This window comes from Oreochromis aureus, linkage group 7 (genome assembly GCF_013358895.1).
Source record: "Oreochromis aureus strain Israel breed Guangdong linkage group 7, ZZ_aureus, whole genome shotgun sequence".
Lineage (NCBI taxonomy): Eukaryota > Metazoa > Chordata > Actinopteri > Cichliformes > Cichlidae > Oreochromis > Oreochromis aureus.
The window spans coordinates 8,710,989-8,729,281 of record NC_052948.1 but is presented as its reverse complement, the minus strand read 5'-3'; the positions used below and the strand labels follow the sequence as shown (position 1 = coordinate 8,729,281).

At 42.0% G+C, this 18,293-nt stretch overlaps 2 protein-coding genes across 5 annotated transcripts in view; one reads left to right on the top strand and one right to left on the bottom strand.

Annotated features, from left to right (window-relative positions):
- Positions 1–12,925, top strand: part of LOC116318303 (serine/threonine-protein kinase WNK1-like) — a 27,974-nt gene extending 15,049 nt beyond the window's left edge. For 3 of the 4 annotated variants that reach the window (XM_031737271.2, XM_031737270.2, XM_039615663.1), the window contains 23 exons: positions 670–758; positions 839–1,058; positions 1,176–1,277; positions 1,440–1,785; positions 2,475–2,608; positions 2,948–3,013; positions 3,377–3,412; positions 3,858–3,977; positions 5,453–5,532; positions 5,623–5,782; positions 5,877–5,993; positions 6,172–6,285; positions 6,368–6,416; positions 6,496–6,639; positions 6,730–7,682; positions 7,780–7,851; positions 8,008–8,100; positions 8,211–8,541; positions 8,703–8,880; positions 8,959–9,152; positions 9,266–9,406; positions 9,511–9,740; positions 9,873–12,925. In XM_031737271.2, coding sequence (XP_031593131.1) covers positions 670–758; positions 839–1,058; positions 1,176–1,277; positions 1,440–1,785; positions 2,475–2,608; positions 2,948–3,013; positions 3,377–3,412; positions 3,858–3,977; positions 5,453–5,532; positions 5,623–5,782; positions 5,877–5,993; positions 6,172–6,285; positions 6,368–6,416; positions 6,496–6,639; positions 6,730–7,682; positions 7,780–7,851; positions 8,008–8,100; positions 8,211–8,541; positions 8,703–8,880; positions 8,959–9,152; positions 9,266–9,406; positions 9,511–9,740; positions 9,873–10,244 — 4,341 coding nt within the window. In that variant the 3' untranslated portion in view covers positions 10,245–12,925. The remainder of the gene's footprint in view (positions 1–669; positions 759–838; positions 1,059–1,175; positions 1,278–1,439; positions 1,786–2,474; positions 2,609–2,947; positions 3,014–3,376; positions 3,413–3,857; positions 3,978–5,452; positions 5,533–5,622; positions 5,783–5,876; positions 5,994–6,171; positions 6,286–6,367; positions 6,417–6,495; positions 6,640–6,729; positions 7,683–7,779; positions 7,852–8,007; positions 8,101–8,210; positions 8,542–8,702; positions 8,881–8,958; positions 9,153–9,265; positions 9,407–9,510; positions 9,741–9,872) is intronic. The other variant, XM_031737272.2, reaches the window with a different exon arrangement.
- On the bottom strand, positions 11,258–18,293 carry rad52 (RAD52 homolog, DNA repair protein). The gene is made up of 11 exons (XM_031737301.2): positions 18,020–18,293; positions 15,497–15,598; positions 15,280–15,373; positions 15,136–15,203; positions 14,940–15,058; positions 14,773–14,848; positions 14,451–14,683; positions 14,200–14,360; positions 13,711–13,764; positions 13,396–13,632; positions 11,258–13,318 (listed from the first exon to the last, which is right to left on the bottom strand). Exons 1-11 carry the CDS (start codon positions 18,065–18,067, stop codon positions 13,257–13,259), a joined length of 1,254 nt encoding a protein of 417 aa, XP_031593161.1. The 5' UTR covers positions 18,068–18,293; the 3' UTR covers positions 11,258–13,256.

Sequence of the window (18,293 nt, the reverse complement as noted above, 5' to 3'; positions counted from 1 at the left end):
GCTCAAATTAAGTTTTAGTTACAGGAAAAATCTGATATTTGGGGAAAATTATCAAAACAAATTCATAAAATATGTATGTGGGGTAATCAGGTTGTTAGTTTTTAACTGTTGCAAATCGGCAACGCCTGCCTCGAGAGGGTTAAAGGCAAGTGAGTCTGCAGGCTGGCAGTATGACATTGGAAATATTTTAAAAGCTGTTGCTTGCCCAGCAGGCATCTCGCACCAGTGTTGAGATTGTACACCTACGTTGCATATAATACTAAGTTTATTGTTTTTAAGACACAAATGGAATGTGGGAAGTATAACTTGTAAAACTTAAATTTATCAATGAGGAAGGATTGGATGACATTTCAAAAAAAAAAAAAAATTAAAATAAATTTTGAAATGGAAAAAAGAAAACAAAAGACGCATTATTAAAAGCTGTTGTTGAAAATTCCAAACGGGGTTCTTTAAACTTTCCAGGCAGAAGGAATTTCTCCCTCTTCACCTTATTTGTCAAAAGTGAAAGGGGAAGTTGGGTTAAGATGTTTGTCACTTCAAATGCCAACTGTTTTTGGTAGTGATATCAGGTCTCTGAGCTGAAAAACACAAGCTATGGGGCATTATCCAGTATAAGAAAAGATGAGGTGAAGACAATCATTCTCATTCAGAGTTCTGTGTTTCCTTTAGGGGGTGAAGCCAGGCAGCTTTGACAAGGTGGCCATTCCTGAAGTGAAGGAGATCATCGAGGGATGTATTCGTCAGAACAAGGATGAGAGGTCTCTTACTGAGCAAGTTCAGGGTGGTCTGCCTCGCTACAAAAATGTCTTTTTGCTCACTGCTTGTTTCATTTGTCTAGGTACTCGATCAAGGACTTGCTGAACCATGCCTTCTTCCAGGAGGATACAGGCGTGCGTGTGGAGCTGGCAGAAGAGGAGGATGGAGAGATGCAAGCTATTAAGCTGTGGTTGAGAATTGAGGATGTAAAAAAACTCAAGGGGAAGTACAAAGACAACGAAGCCATTGAGTTTTCTTTTGACCTCATCAAAGATGTTCCAGAGGATGTGGCTCAGGAAATGGTGAATTGAGCTTTAATGTTCTAAGCAGATTAATTGTGTTGGTGCATGACAAACAATATGTTTGTTTGCAGTTTTTAAATGTTTACTGATGAACCTTTTGTCGCATTTTTGTTATAGGTTGACTCTGGTTATGTGTGTGAAGGTGACCACAAGACCATCGCAAAAGCCATAAAAGACAGAGTTTCTCTAATCAATCTTAAGAGGGCTCAGCGGAAGCAGGTATGATTGTAGCCCATCTACTGTTATGGTCACTGGTTACGTGCATGATTTTGTTAGATTTTTAAAAAAAAATCTCAGTCACATGATCTATATAATATGCTTTAGTGTTTTCAAGGTGGGGTTCTTCTGGGTGATTTTATGTGTGTTCTCCTGTCTTTAAAGGTCAGAGAAGATCAGGAGAAGAGAAGGCTTGAAGAAGAACAGCAATCACAGCCCCCACAGCAAACAGGCCAACAGTCTGGCATGGAGGCGACTCAGTCACAGCCCGTTTCACAGCATGCGTCTTACATGCCTCCACAGCCTAACCAACACAGCTCACAGATGTCTGTCCAACCGGCAGCTCAACAGAGCCTTCAGACGTCTAACTACAACACTCCTCAATCGCAGGGCGTTTCTTATGTTCCCCAGTCAACTGGGCAAATCCCAGTACAGAATCAGAGCTTAGCTGCTGTTCAGCCAGAGTCCGAAGAGCCCGAGAGTGACCAGCAGCTGCAGCACACTGGAGGTGGTATGTATCAAAGATGATTTATAGTAACAAGACTTAAAACTTCAGTCTATTGAAACAAAATATTGAGTATAAAAACTGAGTCCAGCAATTTTTTTTTTCTTGTCAGCCCCCCCCCCCCAACAAAACTTGAAAGGTGCTGGTGTGTGTTTGTTTTTTGTTTAGCTACAAATAAAAGAGGAATAATAACCAGTTTGGTTTTGCTAACCTTAGTTAGTAGCCCACTTGCGCTCCTGCGTCCTCATGACTCCATGCAGCCACACCTTGTTGCACCAGTCCCCTGCTGCAGAGCCTATACATAACCATAATTTCACAGCATACCTAGCAATGTTTTTTTTTTTTTTTTTTTTCAGGAGCTCAGAATAGTATTGTATTTCCCCTGCGAATGCACTATATATACTAGTTGTAATTTTTTTTTTTTTTTTTTTTTTTTTTTTTTTTTTTGGTAAATGCAGTATTTTTCATGCCTTAAAGTGTTTTGCATGTTTCTCGGGCGATGCATGGTGCACTAACAGGTATTGGAGGGGAGAGGAGGGAAATGTGAATGAAAAAGTGCTATCGTCTGTTAAGTTGATTTACTAAAACATATTCTGAAGCTGTTGTTTAAGGGAAAATGGCTAAAACATTGTTATTTTAAATAATTCTACAATCTTGAGTCATCATAAATTAACCTTTTTGTCCCTTTTTCACAGCTTGGGACATGGGAGATAGACTAGCAGGTTCCTCTGTTGTTTCTGAGGCTCAGCCCTCTCAGTCTGGAGTATCCTACAGCTCTTCCACCAGTCAGACACAGAGTGATCAAACGCAGCAACAGCAGCTGGCAGTGGTGAGACATTAGTGCATAATAATGTGTGTTGTGGGTGATTTTGTTTTGGAATATTGTCTGTATTTTAAACCAAATGTTTAAGTTGCAGATTGGGGTTCTATTTATTGATTATCTATTTTTCCCATATCCCAAATGACCCTCTTTTTTGTTGTTGTTGTTGTTGTTGTTGTTGTTATTGTTGCCCTCACCACTGCTGAATGTACTTTTCCCCGTTACATGTAGACAGCCGTCACATGGCCTACCTGCAGGGTGTCTAGAATTCACATGCATGTATTCATGATTCGGTTTAGGGTCCTCGGCTTTTCTAGTTTTTAGAACATGTACTTTTATCTGTTGCAGGGTGGTCAGTCTGAAGTTGTTCCTGTTCCAAATACCAACCAGTCCGTCCCAGTGACACCTGCACAGGTATATATCTATTAGTGCATGTCTAAATGTCTTTGAAGAGTAACTTCACACTACATGAAAACTTTTGCTTCACTGACATCCTCCATAAAAGCAAAGCTTGTGTTAATATCAGGTTCTACATAACACCCTGGATACACTTCTGTATCACACCCGCAAATCTGAACTTCAACCTGTCAGAGTCAGCAAAAACAAGATACTCACTCACATTGTGTGAAGTTAAACTTTAAAGCCTATATTCTTTGGTTGGGTGGCTGTGAAAGCAGTGCTGAGAGTTTCCTGGCCTGATCTTTTTTTTTTCTTTAGGTCTCTTTTCTTTTCTCGGGTTTTCTACTCTTACACTTTGCTATGTTTTGTTTCTTATAGTATGGAGTTTACTACCAATCATCGCTTCCCCCTCAGGTAGATGAATACAATACACCCACAGTATTTCAGACAACTTGTTGTGGAAAACAAAATGCACTTATTATCAGTACTGGTCTGTATGCCAGGCTCTGGTAGGGTTAATGTAGCGGGTTTTTAGAGAAAAAATAATGTGAAATAATAGCCCTTTAACATGTCTGCAAAACTCACTTTAGAGTTGAATTTGATTAATCCACACCTCAGTGGTGGCAAATAATACACCTGATTCAACTAACCTGATTCATACAGCTATGTTACTTAGCAGGTAAGTACAAGTCACTCAGCAAAAGAGCCCAAAGGAAATCTCTGAAAGATTTAGATTGTAGAGAAACCAGACTTTCAGGAAGTTGCCTTAATGCCAGTCTGATGGTATCAGCTTTTATCTCAACCTACCTTTTTAAATCCTGTTTCTTCCCCTGTATCATTATGTGATCTGTTCATTTAGATTCCCTCCCAACAATCTACAATGGCCCCATCTTCTCACCCGCAGCAGCAGTCAGAGAGCACCAGTGCTCCACAGAGCTCTGTACAATCACAGGCACAGACAGGAGCTCAGCATTTACAGGTGATTTTCCCCTCCCTTGCTGCTATTTAACATGCATCAGCTCACTTATTTTAAGACGCATTCTAACGTGTCCTGTTTTGCTTCACTAACTACAGTATAAATGTGATTCTGTCCATTTTTTTTGATGTCTTTCTTTTTTTTTTTTTCTTGTGGCTTTTCTTTCTTCTCTCTGAATGCTCTAATTACCACAACCCCCATTTTCTTCTCCTTTGCATGTTTCTTATTTTGCATGACTCTTAGTCTTGGGCCAATGATCCAAGTACTCCTATCCTGTCTCCACCACTCAACGCAGAGCACCTATACTTCCTCTATCAGGCCTCATGCCTTTCTGTTGTGCAGGTATTCTGACTTGTGTATGCTGGTGTTTCTTGGTCAGGCGTGAACCATTTGGTTCAGACCTGGTTCCTGTTCCTTTAAAAGTTCTGTGTCCATTTTCTTTTTTTAAAAGTATTTATTTATTTTTGTTGTTGTTGTAAATTCATGTAGTTTCTGCCATAGTATCAGTTAACATTATCTTAAGTAGGGTGTTGCTTAATGAAGCACCACAACTTTTGTCTCCATCACCAAATCATACATACATAAATAATACAATACAACTTAAGATTAAGGTTCTGAAAGCTGAAATGCTTTTATGAAGCTCTAAATCTTCTGTGAAAGCAGTACAGGGGTATACAGTAATCAATGAAAAATTTCTATTGGTCTAAAACGGTATTGTGACTATTTCCAGGGCTGGAAGTAAGGCTGTGTGATATGACCAAAATCTCATATCCCAATATAAGACATTTCTCATCCCAGTAACGATATATAACACAAAATAGTGCATTTTCTGTACATTGTGTGAATCTCCGGCAACTCGACTTGTGTGACGTGTTTTCAGCTGGGCGTCGTGTACCCGGAGTCGAGTGTTTTGACTGATGCATGAAACTATATAGTCTAAGGTTTATTTTGAGCACCTGATGGCTCTTTTTTGCTTCTCATCTGTAAACTCTCTCTATACTCTTTCACGTGATTCTTGCATAGGTGGTAGAAGAGAAGGAAAAAAATTGGCCGTAAACGGTGTATTTTGCGACACCATGAAACAAACGATGGCGTGTAATATGAAACGATAGATGTTTTCATATCGTCATCCGATATACTTCTTCATATTGCACAGCCCTAGCTGTAAGTGGGATTAAACATAATTAATGTCCATATAAACACAGCAGTGACAGAGGGCTGCATTCAGATAGGAGCTGAAATAAAAGCTCCATATCACAGCAGTATTTACACTCCACCTGAAAGCTAAAAAATGGAGTCTCTTGCAACTGCTAGTTGCATGTTTCACCAGATTAAAGAGCTCCATCTAGTGGATGATATGGTTTAAATTGGTGTACAGTTGATGCTGTGTAACCCCTTCAAAATTGTATTGTGCCAAACAGAACTAGAACCTGCTTTGAGGTGAAGTGTTTGATTTCTTAATGTTTCTTGTGTGTCAGGCTCCTGTGAGTGTTCCTCAGTCCACACCAGTGGAGCAGCCAGTGGGATCTTCTTCCCTAGCACCACCGTCTGTAGATAGGTAAGATGCAAGTTATTTTTAAAAGTCTGATTTTTTTCTCAGCACTGCGCAGCTTGTAAAACCTTCCTTTTATGGATTTGTGTGTTTTAGCTGTCCGTCAGATGCAGCTTCAGGTCTTAGTGATGGCAATGATGGTTCTACATCAGGAGGCCGCCATGAGGGCCGCTCGCTGAAGCGGCAACAGCGGCGATCTGTACGCAGTCGCTCTCGCCATGAGAAGACGGCAAAGGCCAAGCTAAATGTTCTTAGTGTAAGAATTTTAACTAATGAGTATGTTTAGATTCTTTTTTTCTTTTAAAGCTCTTTGTCACTGAACAGTTTTAATGTAAGTAAATGTTTTGCAGATCTCTAATATGGGAGACAGAGTAGCAGAGTGCCAGCTGGAAACACACAACAGGAAGATGGTGACCTTCAGATTTGATCTTGATGGAGATAATCCAGAAGAAATTGCCCAGATTATGGTAGTAGTACTTCTTTACTTGTCACTCAAAAGATTGGAGGTGTGTGTGTGTGTGTGTGTGTGTGTGTGTGTGTGTGTGTGTGTGTGTGTGTGTATACATACATACATAATGGAGCATGAAGTTGGATATAGTGTATTCAGAGCTATTGAACTTTTTTTTTTTTTTTTTCCTCTTCCAGGTTGAAAGTGAGTTCATCTTGGAGACTGAGCGAGAATCATTCATTGAGCAAGTCCGCGACGTAATTGAAATGGCTGATGGGAAAGGAGAGGGCATGAAGGACAGCTTTCCTCAGGTATTTATTCACTACACGTCTCCTGTTAGGTGAACAACCACGACTGCCTACGAATCCTCACTATGATTCTTTCTGTTTGCAGATGAGCGAGCTTCAACAACAACCTGAGTTGTCTGTTCCCATGCTACCAGGTAAGCACACTTGTCAGAAATATAGCTTTGTTCTTTTTCCTTTTTTGAGTTTACACTCATATTTGCCCCCCCCCCCCAGGTATTTCCCCCAGCACTACAGCACAGGTGGTGCATTCAGCAGGACGTAGGTTCATCGTCAGCCCAGTGCCGGAGTCTCGACTCAGAGAGCAGTTCTTTGGAGGCGCTTCAACCAATACCTCAGTTGGAGAAGAGCCTGCTACAGGTGAAAGGAGTTTGTTTACCTATTTATAGCTTTTGGTTTAAATGTCTTTTTTGTTTACAATTCATCCTTTTTTCTTTTTTTTTTTTATAGCTCCTTTGGTGTCATTGGGCCTGTCTCTCTCTGCTCCCTCAGCAACTCTCCAGCAGGCCTTTAATGAAATAAAGCAGACTCGTATTCAGAAAGGCAAAACATTTGATGTCTCTGCTGCTGAGCAAGAATCAGTCACTCCCCACCCCGAGGCTGTCCCAAGCTCTAACAATATCACGACTTCTCTCGAGTCTGTAGCTTCCACCACAACTCCCACATTTCCTTCTCTGAAGTCTGGTGCAGCATCTTCGCCACCTTCTTCAGCTTCACCTGGGAGGGTTTCCCCAACACCAGTGTCTGTGCCACCCCAAACTGCTGGGAGTGACTGCAGTCCACCACCTCAGTCCTCCCATGAAACGACCCCTTCACAGTATCCAATAGCTGTTAACGTCCCTCCGTCCTCTGTTTCTCCTCCATCTACACAGCCCTCTGTCCCTGCAGTAATTGGATCTCAGCTGGGCAATAGTTCTATCTCCTCTGGCTCATCCAGTACTACTGGAAGTGTTCCTGCACCAGAGCAGCAGCCATTTAATAGTGCTGTTGCATGTTCTCAGCCGGTGAATTCATCCAACCATGCATCACAGAATACAGCCACCCAGCCCCCACTTCCCACCAACCAAAGCCAAGCCCAGCAGCAGCCAGTGGAGTTAGAAGGGGCTGAGATTCAGACCAAGACCGCTGGCAGAGATGACATCCATGCCCTTGAACAGAAGCTGCGGTCTCTTTTTAAAGACCAGAGCTCTGCCTCCCCAGCACTGGATTCCAGTCAGAATGCAGGGACCTCCTCTCCTCCCACTGGGACTTCTTCCCCTCCACCCGGACCTGCCCCTGTGCCCCCTTCTAATCTTCCCCTCACCTCTGGGGCACAAAGTGTTCTGGGCCCGACAACCACTCCAGGGCAGATTGTAACTGTGGCAGGACATGCCCAGACTCCTCCAACGAAGCCCAGAGCACAGGTTAATGAATAATGCATCATCCTAAAATAAATCACTCACTGTTTTATTCTGATCATATGTCATAACAACTATGTTTTGATTTTCCATGCTGACTCAGACTTTACCTGGGGGTTTTGACCAAATTTCTACAGCTTCGTCTGATGTGCCCCCATTTCCTGGACCAAATCAGGTTAGGGCTACATTGTCTCTGCAGTGATTCCTGTGCCATTAGCTCTGCTGATTGTTGTTTTGGGTTTTTTGGGGGGGGTTTTTTGTTTTTTTTTAACTAGCATAAGGTACTGATGTACTACTTAAAGTGTTCCTTATATCTTGTGTGCAACCACAGCAACCCCTGGATAATTTGGATGCCCAGTTGAGAAGAGCTTTAAGTCCAGAGACGGTTCAGGGAGGCAATGGTGTCATTGTAGGACGTTTCCAAGTAAGTTTAAGTTCCAGCTTAAATTAATGTGCCTAATTCATTCTTAGAAGCTTAAATCCCATAAAACATCAAGCTCAGTTTATTAAAATAATCTCTTCCTTCATACTCAGGTCTCTACTGCTGCCGATGGTGCAACCAGCAGTGCTCAAGATCCGTCCAGTGTCGTTTCATCCTCTTCCCAGACGCCGTCCTCAACATCGTCCTCCTCCTCCTCTTCTTCTTCTTCCACCTCCTCCTCTCCCTCCAGTCCAGAAAATACCTTTCACCGATCATCTCCTCTGCCTAAAGGACTAACTGAAGTTAATGCTGTCGATGGGGGCTCTTCTGTTTCTGAGGGTCAGCCCACCACCATCGGGCGCTTCATAGTGTCCACGAGCACCAGTGCGACATCTGAGCCAACCGCTGCCACTGGCTCTAAAGTGGGACGATTTTCGGTCACAGGTGTGCAGCAGTTTCACAAAAAAGTGTTAAATTAAGTAATAAATTATCTAACTACTGACGTTAATAATCTGTTATTTTAATCACACCAATTGATAATGAGATTAACCTATTATAACACAGTAATGACCTTTTTATTTTTCATTTATTTATTTTTAACCCAGTGACCCCTGCTCCAGCAGCTAGCTCCAGTCCAACACATGACTGCAGCATGCAGAATGGACCATCATCCTCAACTTCTGATTCTCATGTCACACATCCACATTATAGTAGTGGGAATGATGATGACTCTGAGACTGATGATGAAGCCTTGCAAAAAGAAATCAGTCGTCTGAGAGAGAAGTATGTTACATATTTGTTGTCCTGTCTTTGCTTCACAGCTCAGGGGAAATTTGGCCTTAATTTTCTGTCTCTCCTCAGACATATGATGGAAATTCAGGCCTTGCAGGCTCGTCAGAAAGAGGAGATAGAGGGCCTGTTCACTCGCATGGGAAAAACTCCTCCTCCTTCTGTGCTCTCCCCTGCTGTGGCCATGCCTGGAGGACGACGAAGGCTAAAAAGCAAAAGTCACAAATCTGCTCGCAGTAGTGGACAGCCCAGCCCTGTACACTCAGGTAATATGATACACAATCTGTTTCTTGTTATGCGTTCTTTGTTTTTTCTTTTTTTGATTATTTCAGTGTTCTCTTGTTTAAATATTGATTTTAATCTGTATTGTGATCTTCAGCTCAGAGCCAAGGTTCAGAGTCCCCTCCAAAACAAAGTTCAGCCTCGGTAACAGAGACCTCAGAAATTGCAGCAGAGTCTGTAACACGGTCACAGCTCACATCCTCTCCATCCATGCCAAGCCTCAGCAATTGCTCCACAGGTATGTGCAACTCCAGCTTTTAACAGTCAGCTGCTTCATTTGAATTTTATGATGTAAACTGAATTTTCTAGTGCACATCTGATGCATCTTGTCTATATATTTAGGATCAAGTGGGATCAGCTCCACAAATGGTTCTGGCCACTTGCAGGCTGAGTGTTCTACCCTGTCCCAGGCCACTGGAGCCCATCCTGCTGGCTCTAACACCCAGAAGGGTAAGGGGACCTTCACTGACGACCTGCACCAACTGGTGGATAACTGGGCCAGGGATGCCATCAGCCAATCCCAGGGGAAGAGAGGCCCTAAAACTGGAGCACAGGGAGGGTTGGGACTTGATGTAAGCATTTGGTATTCTTTGAATATTTAAAAAGAAAGTCAAAGTATTTCATGACTGTGTTTTAATGTTTACTTTTTTTTTTAGTACTAATTGTGCATATTGAACAATAACAATTTTTCTTTAATAATGCAGATCATCCCTCCAACCAACATTGGCCGTAAATTCTCAGCTCCAGGCTATCTCGGCCCACCACATCCCACACATTCCAACACCACGTCCACTCACCTCCCCAACCCAACCAATCCCTCTGCTTCTTTGGGGCCTCGCAAAGGCTCCCTGGGTCCAGTTGCCCAGGGGTACGGATATAGTTCAGTCTCATACAGTGCTCCTCAGTGGGCAGGACCCACACCCACATGCCAGATGGTTAACCCGGGACAGCCACTAACACAGTACCAGCCATCTACAACAACTCCAGTATCTCTGCACCAAGGTTACCAAGTGGGAACTACATCAGCTCCCCAGAAATCAGTCAACCCTGGAGGGTCCAACCTGAGGCCAACGTAACCCAGTCTGAGCCCTGATTAAGGCTGAGATGAAGGGGCCACACAGGGCAGAGGGGACCAGACAGTCGTAGACTGAGATCACAGGCTCTCTTTGTGGCTTACTGGCTTGGTATTGTGCATTTTATTTTTAACTTTTATCATTGTGTATTTTTTTTTTCTTTAATAGCTGACCTGTGTGGTTCAAGTCCTCTCAGGCAGAACAAAGTCTGTCTGGCAATTGGAGGGAAAGTGCAATACACACCCACAGCACAAAAAGTCTCACATTTATCCTGCCATTAGCTGTGGAAACGAGCTGTGACGTATTGGCCCAAAGGCACAACGAACAGCAGCCAAAGATGTTGCTGGAGAGCCGATCTTTGAAGGGGAGAAGTTGGTGAAGGATTGTGGTTCATATCCTTATTTGTCTGGACTTTAAGCTGAGCTGGGACTCAAGATTGTTCCAGTAGTCCACCACAGAAATCTGTGCACACACAGACTATACATCGAACTGGTTGGGATGGGTTTGGAGGGTAAGTTAAGTTGTCTGTTAAGGAGGAGAGAATGTGAGTGTACAGAGAGTGGGATAGTTGGTTTGTCCCTGATGGATAAGTACTGTGAATGATGCTTAGGAGAAGAAAGACTTGGAAAGTTAGGAGTGTGATGGAGGGTAGCAGTATGAATACATCCCAATAAAATTGCAATAATAGCAAAATCGACAAACTGCCCCTTGTAACTGTGGCCTTAATCTAAAAGAAATACATTGAAACACATTGGCTTTGTACATAGACATTTCTTCACTGGGTTATGATTCTATGTTAAACATATTTATGTCTCTGTGAAAGTCTGGTGTCATGTAACTCGAGTTGTCTATCATACAGATTTCTTACACTGATTTATTCATGCGAGTGGATCTGCGAGATAATAACACGTGGTCCTGACGTTGACCACCATTCAGAGAGTTGAAGAGGTGATGCTGCTGTAGATCACAATCTGAGTATTAGGTGTTAGCAGGGTGACCCCCCTTTTTTTTTTTTTTTTTTTTTTTTTGTAAGGGACACATTAAACCACTTCACTTAGTGCTTAGCTGTGAGATATGTGCAGTTCAGAATCTGCTTATCATATCATACAAAGTAAGAGTTTTGTCAGGATAGTATTTGAGGGTTTCACACTCTTGAGGGGAGCGAGACCACTTCTTAATCCATTTTTCTTTTCTACTCGGATGGTGCACAGTACATGTATAAACAGCTTGTTACTGATCTCATACGTCCCAAAATATTTTTACCCATAACATCTAGCTGTGGCCTCTGAAATCACAAGTGTCTGGGGTTCTCTCTTTCTGTGGTCTGTTTTTTGTATGCGTATATTTAATAAACAACAACGTTCTTTATGGACTTGTATTCAGCCATCAGATTTTGATGTTGTTTCACTGTAATTATTATTAAAGGTTGTTAAACAACATGTAAAGGAATATTAAAAAAAAAGTGCAATTGCAGGGTTGTTATTGGTATCATACTGACCATGCAGGAATAATCCTGCAGTTTATTAAGCTTGTCTCTTTATGACTGCCCTGCCCCCCTCCTTTTTTCGGCTTTTTTTCTTATTGTAAATATAATTGTGAGGTAAATGCTTTCAGTTTGCTCTCACTAGAGTATGTTCATTGTGACCCATTCTAAATGCACATGCACTCTAACCTGTAAACATGAGGAACACTTTAGTGCCTTGCATCCTCACTAATGAGAAGTTCCAGATCCATCCAGTCCTGTAGCTGTGACTGTATTACAGAAAACCAGTTTATTAAACCAGTATACAGTTTAAACACCAACAGATGCAGCCAGCTCAGAGCATGCGAAACTGAGGTAGGCGCCGCACGCAGGACAAAGAGCACACTGAGTAAAGTGGACAGTTTCTTTCCTCTCTACAGTTACCTTTGTGTTGGTTGTTCGATCAGCTGTGTATTTGTATTTGGCACACGTGTACGTGGGTTTGGCCGGTATTTGTTTTTCCAGATTTATCATTAAACCTTTTCATAGAAGAACTTGTTTGGGCAGTGAGCGAGCTGCGCAAAGGTTTAAAACCCTGTCGCGCTAACCCTACTTCTATCTCGCCACCTCACGAGTGCCATGCTGTCATCGTGATTTTTGGTTTTTTTGCCTGCTTGTAGATTGAATGAATAGTTGAACTTCTCTAGAGAAAAAAATAAGTTACTGCAATGCAGAATATGCAATGTTCAAAGTTTTGTAGGGACTGAGGGGTATTGGACACATTTGCATGCTGATGAGGGTTGTTACGGATTTCAATGTTTTTGATATTGGATTATTTGTTTTGTTTTTTTTATTATTTGCCTTTTTATGAGTGTTGATCTGCTCAATTGCTATTCATTAATATCACAGGCACAACTTCAGTATGAGACTATCAGCGTATGAGTTCTGCATGCCGGCTTTACTGGTGTTTAATCTTACAAATGGCAGCCAGTGCACCACTGTACAGCACAAGCTCCCCACAAGAATTTAACATCCATACGCTACTCTGCTATATCAGTAATTATCACAGATCTCTACAGTACTGTTTGAGCCTACTGACACGCAGTTATACTCTTATTTCTGATCCCTCCTTACTGACTTCCTGTGATCCAGTGTCTGTTTTGTGTATGTTTTTCACATTGTACAAAACTTAAAAAAAAAATAAAAGATAAATCAGGTAAAAGGCACGTTTATGTGTGTTTTTCAAAAATTTGATCATGGTTAGTTTTTGTTACGTAGAGGTTTGATTTTTGTTTTTAAACAAAGTCATTTTTCAATATGAACAAATGGCTACATTCTAAAGATAATTAAGAAGTTATGTATCAAAAGTCATTTCATTGTGTCATCTGAAATTAAATTTCACTTTTTCAAATAAATCTGGCAGGATTCCTAGTTTGGTTATGTTTTTATTTTTTAACAAAATAAGAAAACATGTATCCAGATGTATATAAAGCAGCAATTCTTTACAATTTAAAATGTACAAAGTGAAGTAAAAGCAAAATAGTGGCTGGATGTCAGGTGTCCAGCCTGCGTTTTTTCATGAACTGTCCTTGTCTGTATGGACTCGAGGCTTCACCTGAAAATTGGAGGAGTAGTAGTGAGTTTCAGACAGAATTTAACACTGAAGCTCATTCACTGACTGATCTGACTCACCTGGTCTGCCCTGATACTGGTTCTGCTGCTGAGGTCTGTACTGAGCCTGCTCCTGTCCTCTGCTGTTTGGCCGGGCCTCTGGTGGCCTGTCCGCGGTCCTCTGAGGGGTTTTACTACGCGTCTGCATCTGATGATTCCCAGGCGTGCTGGGCCGGGTTCCTCTGGGCGAAGGGGCAGCCGCAGGGACATCCAGATCCTCAATCCCATAAAGAGTGAAATCCCAGAGCTCAGGGTCATCTGCACAGCAAGACCAACTGGAAATGAGATGCAGGCCTCCTCATCACACAGTCCAAGTATGTGGAGCCTTTACAGCACCTGCTAAATACACATCTCTGCTGCTGGTGGACTTCCTGAGTTCAGCTTCAGCACCTGTGAAGATAGGAACCCCTTTATTACAGAAAGAGGAAAACTAAAGAGGATGTTTCAAACTGTGAGAGCCAAATGAGACTGCAAGACATGCTAAACTATTTTTGTGAGATTATTTTGACAACTTTTTCTTCCATCTCAGAGTAGAAATCTACCCCAAACCTCAGTGTTGCTGTATTACTTTTAATCTCTCCCCTGTAATAAAGTATAAAAACTGATTAGCGCATTTTACCAGTTTGTAATCACTCTATACCAAGGTTATTAGAGTTAAATAACTACAACTAAAAACTAAAACTAACTAAAACTACAAACTAGACTTAAAAAGGAAATTAAAATCGTAATCGTAAATCGTGCCTCTGACATATGCCCTCCATACAATAATCACAACATAACAATAAAAACTAAACCGATACAAGAAAATCAAAATCTTCTCTCTACCTTCACTGGATCCTTGTCCTATAGTGACCTCTGCCTCCTCAGATTTGGCTCGGTCTTGCTTCTGCTGCAGCTTCTTGGCCTCCATCTCTCTCCTGAACTTCTGCTGAAGCTGCTGCTGTCTGAGTTTTCTCAGCTGTTTAGGGTCTGTGTGTGTTTCTGACCTGATAACAACATCCACAAAGTCGACAGCAGAGCTTAGAAGAGGACAGGAATGAGAAGATGAGGAAAACCAGAGCAGAAACTTTTCCTACCTGGAGCTGATGTTCTCACTCTTTGTGCCAGGTGCAGGGTCGGGAGCATTGGGAGTGTGAACTTCTGAATGACTCTGATTCTGGTTGATGATTCTGGGCTCCAGCGGCGTCCTGACAGGAACTGGTGCTGATATAAGACTGTCCTCTCGAAGCAGACTGCCAAACCGGGCCTTCTCCACCGATGGCTCACCTTCAGTACGCTTAGTCCGGGCTGGATCTAGAGGAGGTGGTGGCTTTGTGTAGAGGAGAAGTGACAAGAATCAGCTTCCAAAAACTGACTAGACTGAAAACTAAAAATTTTATTTTAAATGTTGATCCTGACCTGCTTGGGGATCTTGTTAATGGCTAGGAGGTATTCTTTATCCAAGATGCAGTTACCAAGAGCATTACCAAAACATCTAAACATAGGAAAAAAACAAACAAACTTTTTAATGATTATAATAAAATAAAATTTCCTGTATGTTTTTAAATATAAGTAAATTCCCATACTTCAGAGCTCTCTTCATGCCATCAGTGACTGCTTCCTTCCTCGCCTTTTCCAGTGACAGAGCTTTCGACTTTAGTCCTTCGCTGACTCCATAGCCAACATCCTCATGAAACGATCCATCCTGGAGGAAAAGCAAGATGAGCTCATATGGATGGAAGAGAGGGAGGCAGAAAAATAAAAGAGGCTCATTTACCCAACCTTGAGCTGCACTTTAACAAATGCGCTGACACCGACGTAAAACTTCCCGTTGATGAGGTCTACGAAATCTGCCAATAAAGACTCTTGTGTTAGTCTGAGCACGAGAAGGTAAACCTGGATCCTAAGCTGTGAAACGAGTCATACCAACGTTCTGCTGGGAAATGGAGTGAGACCATCCATTGTATCCAAACATCTCATTGGCCAAGCTGATGACACGATGGCCTTCAATGTAGCATACCTGTTGAAATCAGAGTAGCTATTTGAAGTTGAAAAATGAAATTATGACATGTTATTATGAAGAAACATCCACAGTCTGAGGTGCAGGCAGCTTTTCTAGCTGCAGAGGAAAATAAAGACTTGCCTTCTGTCCTCCTCCGGCCATTCTAGTGCTGATGTACTCTGGTCCCAGCTTCTGTCGCAGAGCATCTTGCACCGCCTGGTACTCCTCAGCTGTGTAGGTAAGCTGTCATCACACCCCAGTGTCAGCAAGGCACACAGCGGAAATACCATTAATAATGAAAACAAGCTTACATTGTTGTCATATTTGTATGATCTGAGTGAAACTGGCTGGCAGTTATTATCCGGGCGACCGTGGCTCAGGGGGTTGGGAAGGGCACCTGTAACCGGAAGGTCGCCGGTTCGATCCCCGGCCTCTCTGTCCTGGTCGTTGTGTCCTTGGGCAAGACACTTTACCCTACCGCCTACTGGTGTTGGCCAGAGGGGCCGATGGCGCGATATGGCAGCCTCGCTTCTGTCAGTCTGCCCCAGGGCAGCTGTGGCTACAACCGTAGCTTGCCTCCACCAGTGTGTGAATGTGAGCGTGAATGAATAATGTCATTGTAAAGCGCTTTGGGTGCCTTGAAAAGCGCTATATAAATCCAATGCATTATTATTATTATTATTATTATTATTATTATTATTATTATTATTATCCTCTGGAGGTGCAGGAAGCTAGGTTTACACTAATAACATAAAGAGCGATTCACCACTGATGCTTTGTCTACTTCTACTTCATTTCAGACATTAAAAAGCCACCCAGAGTACAAGCTGTTCTCGGCAGCCTTTGGGCTTCCAGGAAGGTCAGCAAATCCTATCAAACTTAATATGGATGTGCAGGTTACAGGTGAAATCTAAGGTTATTAATATTAAAATAAAACTGAACTAAAGGTGGAAGTTAAAATGACTTTATTTACATTAAAGAAAATATAATAAAATAGAAAGACTTCTGCAAAAACAGACATGCCAGCAAGATCAACAAACTAATCCATAAGACTCGATCAATCATTGCCCAGAATCTGGAGGCATGTGAGTCAGTGAGAGACCGGAGGTCTCTGAACAAACCTCTCCATCATCGGCAACCCATCGAACACGCTCCACTCCACTGCACAGACACAGGAGAGCTTCTCCTCCCTCAGACTTATTAAGATTCCTCACACATTTCTGTATTATAGCTTCCTGCTCCTTTTTCCTTTGTTTTCATCTTTAAATGTATTCTTTAATTTCAATCACTGTTGTAAATATTTTAAAAATTCCACTTCCTCAATTTATAAGGCAGGGGAGTCAAAAACTAGGCCCGGGGGCCAGAACAGGCCGGGGAAACACTCCTTTTCAGGGCATAAATTTCAGAATTATTACGGTATTTTCATTAGTTTGAAAATTTTTTCCCACTGATTAAAATCTCCCCTACGGCCATTCATACCACATCGGAGTAATTAAGTAATAGAAAAGCATTTAAATTATAGAAAACTATTTTTTCACTATCTACTAGAGAAACCAGGCATTTTCTGTGAATTAACAAAACTTTGTTTTATAGTCATGATGCATGCTCAATCATCCAGGTAAGTAAATCCCCAAAAGTTGATTCTGTTCATCTGGACGTAGACTGAAGAAGTCACTTGGATGAGTGACGAAACATTTCTCCCAATGAAAACGCTACGTCCAGATGAACAGAATCAACTTTTGGGGGTTTCTGTTTTATCACTACAGGAGAGTCTAGGCAGTGAGCTACCGGACCATTTTATGTAATTTTGCACATTTATTTCTTACAATTTTAGAGTCGGGCTGAAAGCATCTTCTTTATGATGCAGAAAAACTGAGACACACTGTTGAAATTGCATTTCTTCTTCCTATATTAAGATCGCCCAGTAATTAAATGTGTAGTTAAAGTCCTTTACAATAATAGAGAGGAGTGTTTCACTCCTCCAGACCTCTTTATATCAAAGTGCGCCCATGGAGAGGAGTGGCAGGAGTGATTTTTAACAGAAGAATAGCAGCAAGAATGAAAGGTAAGGTTTAGAAGATGGTCGTGAGAACTGCTACGATATTTAGTTTGGAGAAGGTGAACTGACAAAAAGACAGGAGGTGTGACTGGGGGTGACAGAGGTGAAGATGCTCAGATTTTCATTGGGCGTGACCAAGAATAGACAGGATTAGAAATGAGTACATCAGAGCGACATCTCAGGTTAGAAACGGTTTGACGTGTGTAGAGGACGGATGGTGGATATATTGGAGCAAGGATGCTGAAGATGGAGTTGCCAGACAAAAGAGGAAAGACCATAGCGGGGGGTTAAGGGTATATAGGACCGGAAGAACAATAAAAACTAAACTTTAAAAAGAAATTACAAACTTTGTAGAAAATACAAAACTATGATACTCTACTACATAAATAAACTCGGTCCCCTCTAGTGTCCATTCACAGACATTCAGACTGACACACATTGTGCTTCAACCCGTTTCAATCAAAACTTTATCAGCAGTGGGACTGGAAACAAAAACAGATGTGCTTTATCATACTAATTTAACTCAACACACCTGTGTCCCATTCAGAATAATTAGCTTTTTTCCCTCAGTAAACCGTTAAAGAAGTCTCATTTAGCCCACATACCTGTCCGAAGCACCTGGACGCAGAGCTGCTCGTCTCCTCACTGGACATGACTGCCGAGATGTTCCTCAGTCACTGAAAAAGAGGCTAAGATGGCTTCACTTATCGATAAAACTACACGAGAAGAGCCTGAGACCCGATAGAAGTCAGTGGATACAAACTAGCCGGTTACAGTTCCTCTAAAGTGCCTTCTGTGTTGAATGAGCAGCAGAAAATATGAATATTATTTCAAAGAGGCAGCCATCTTTCTGAACTTCCCGCTCGGACTACCGGAGGA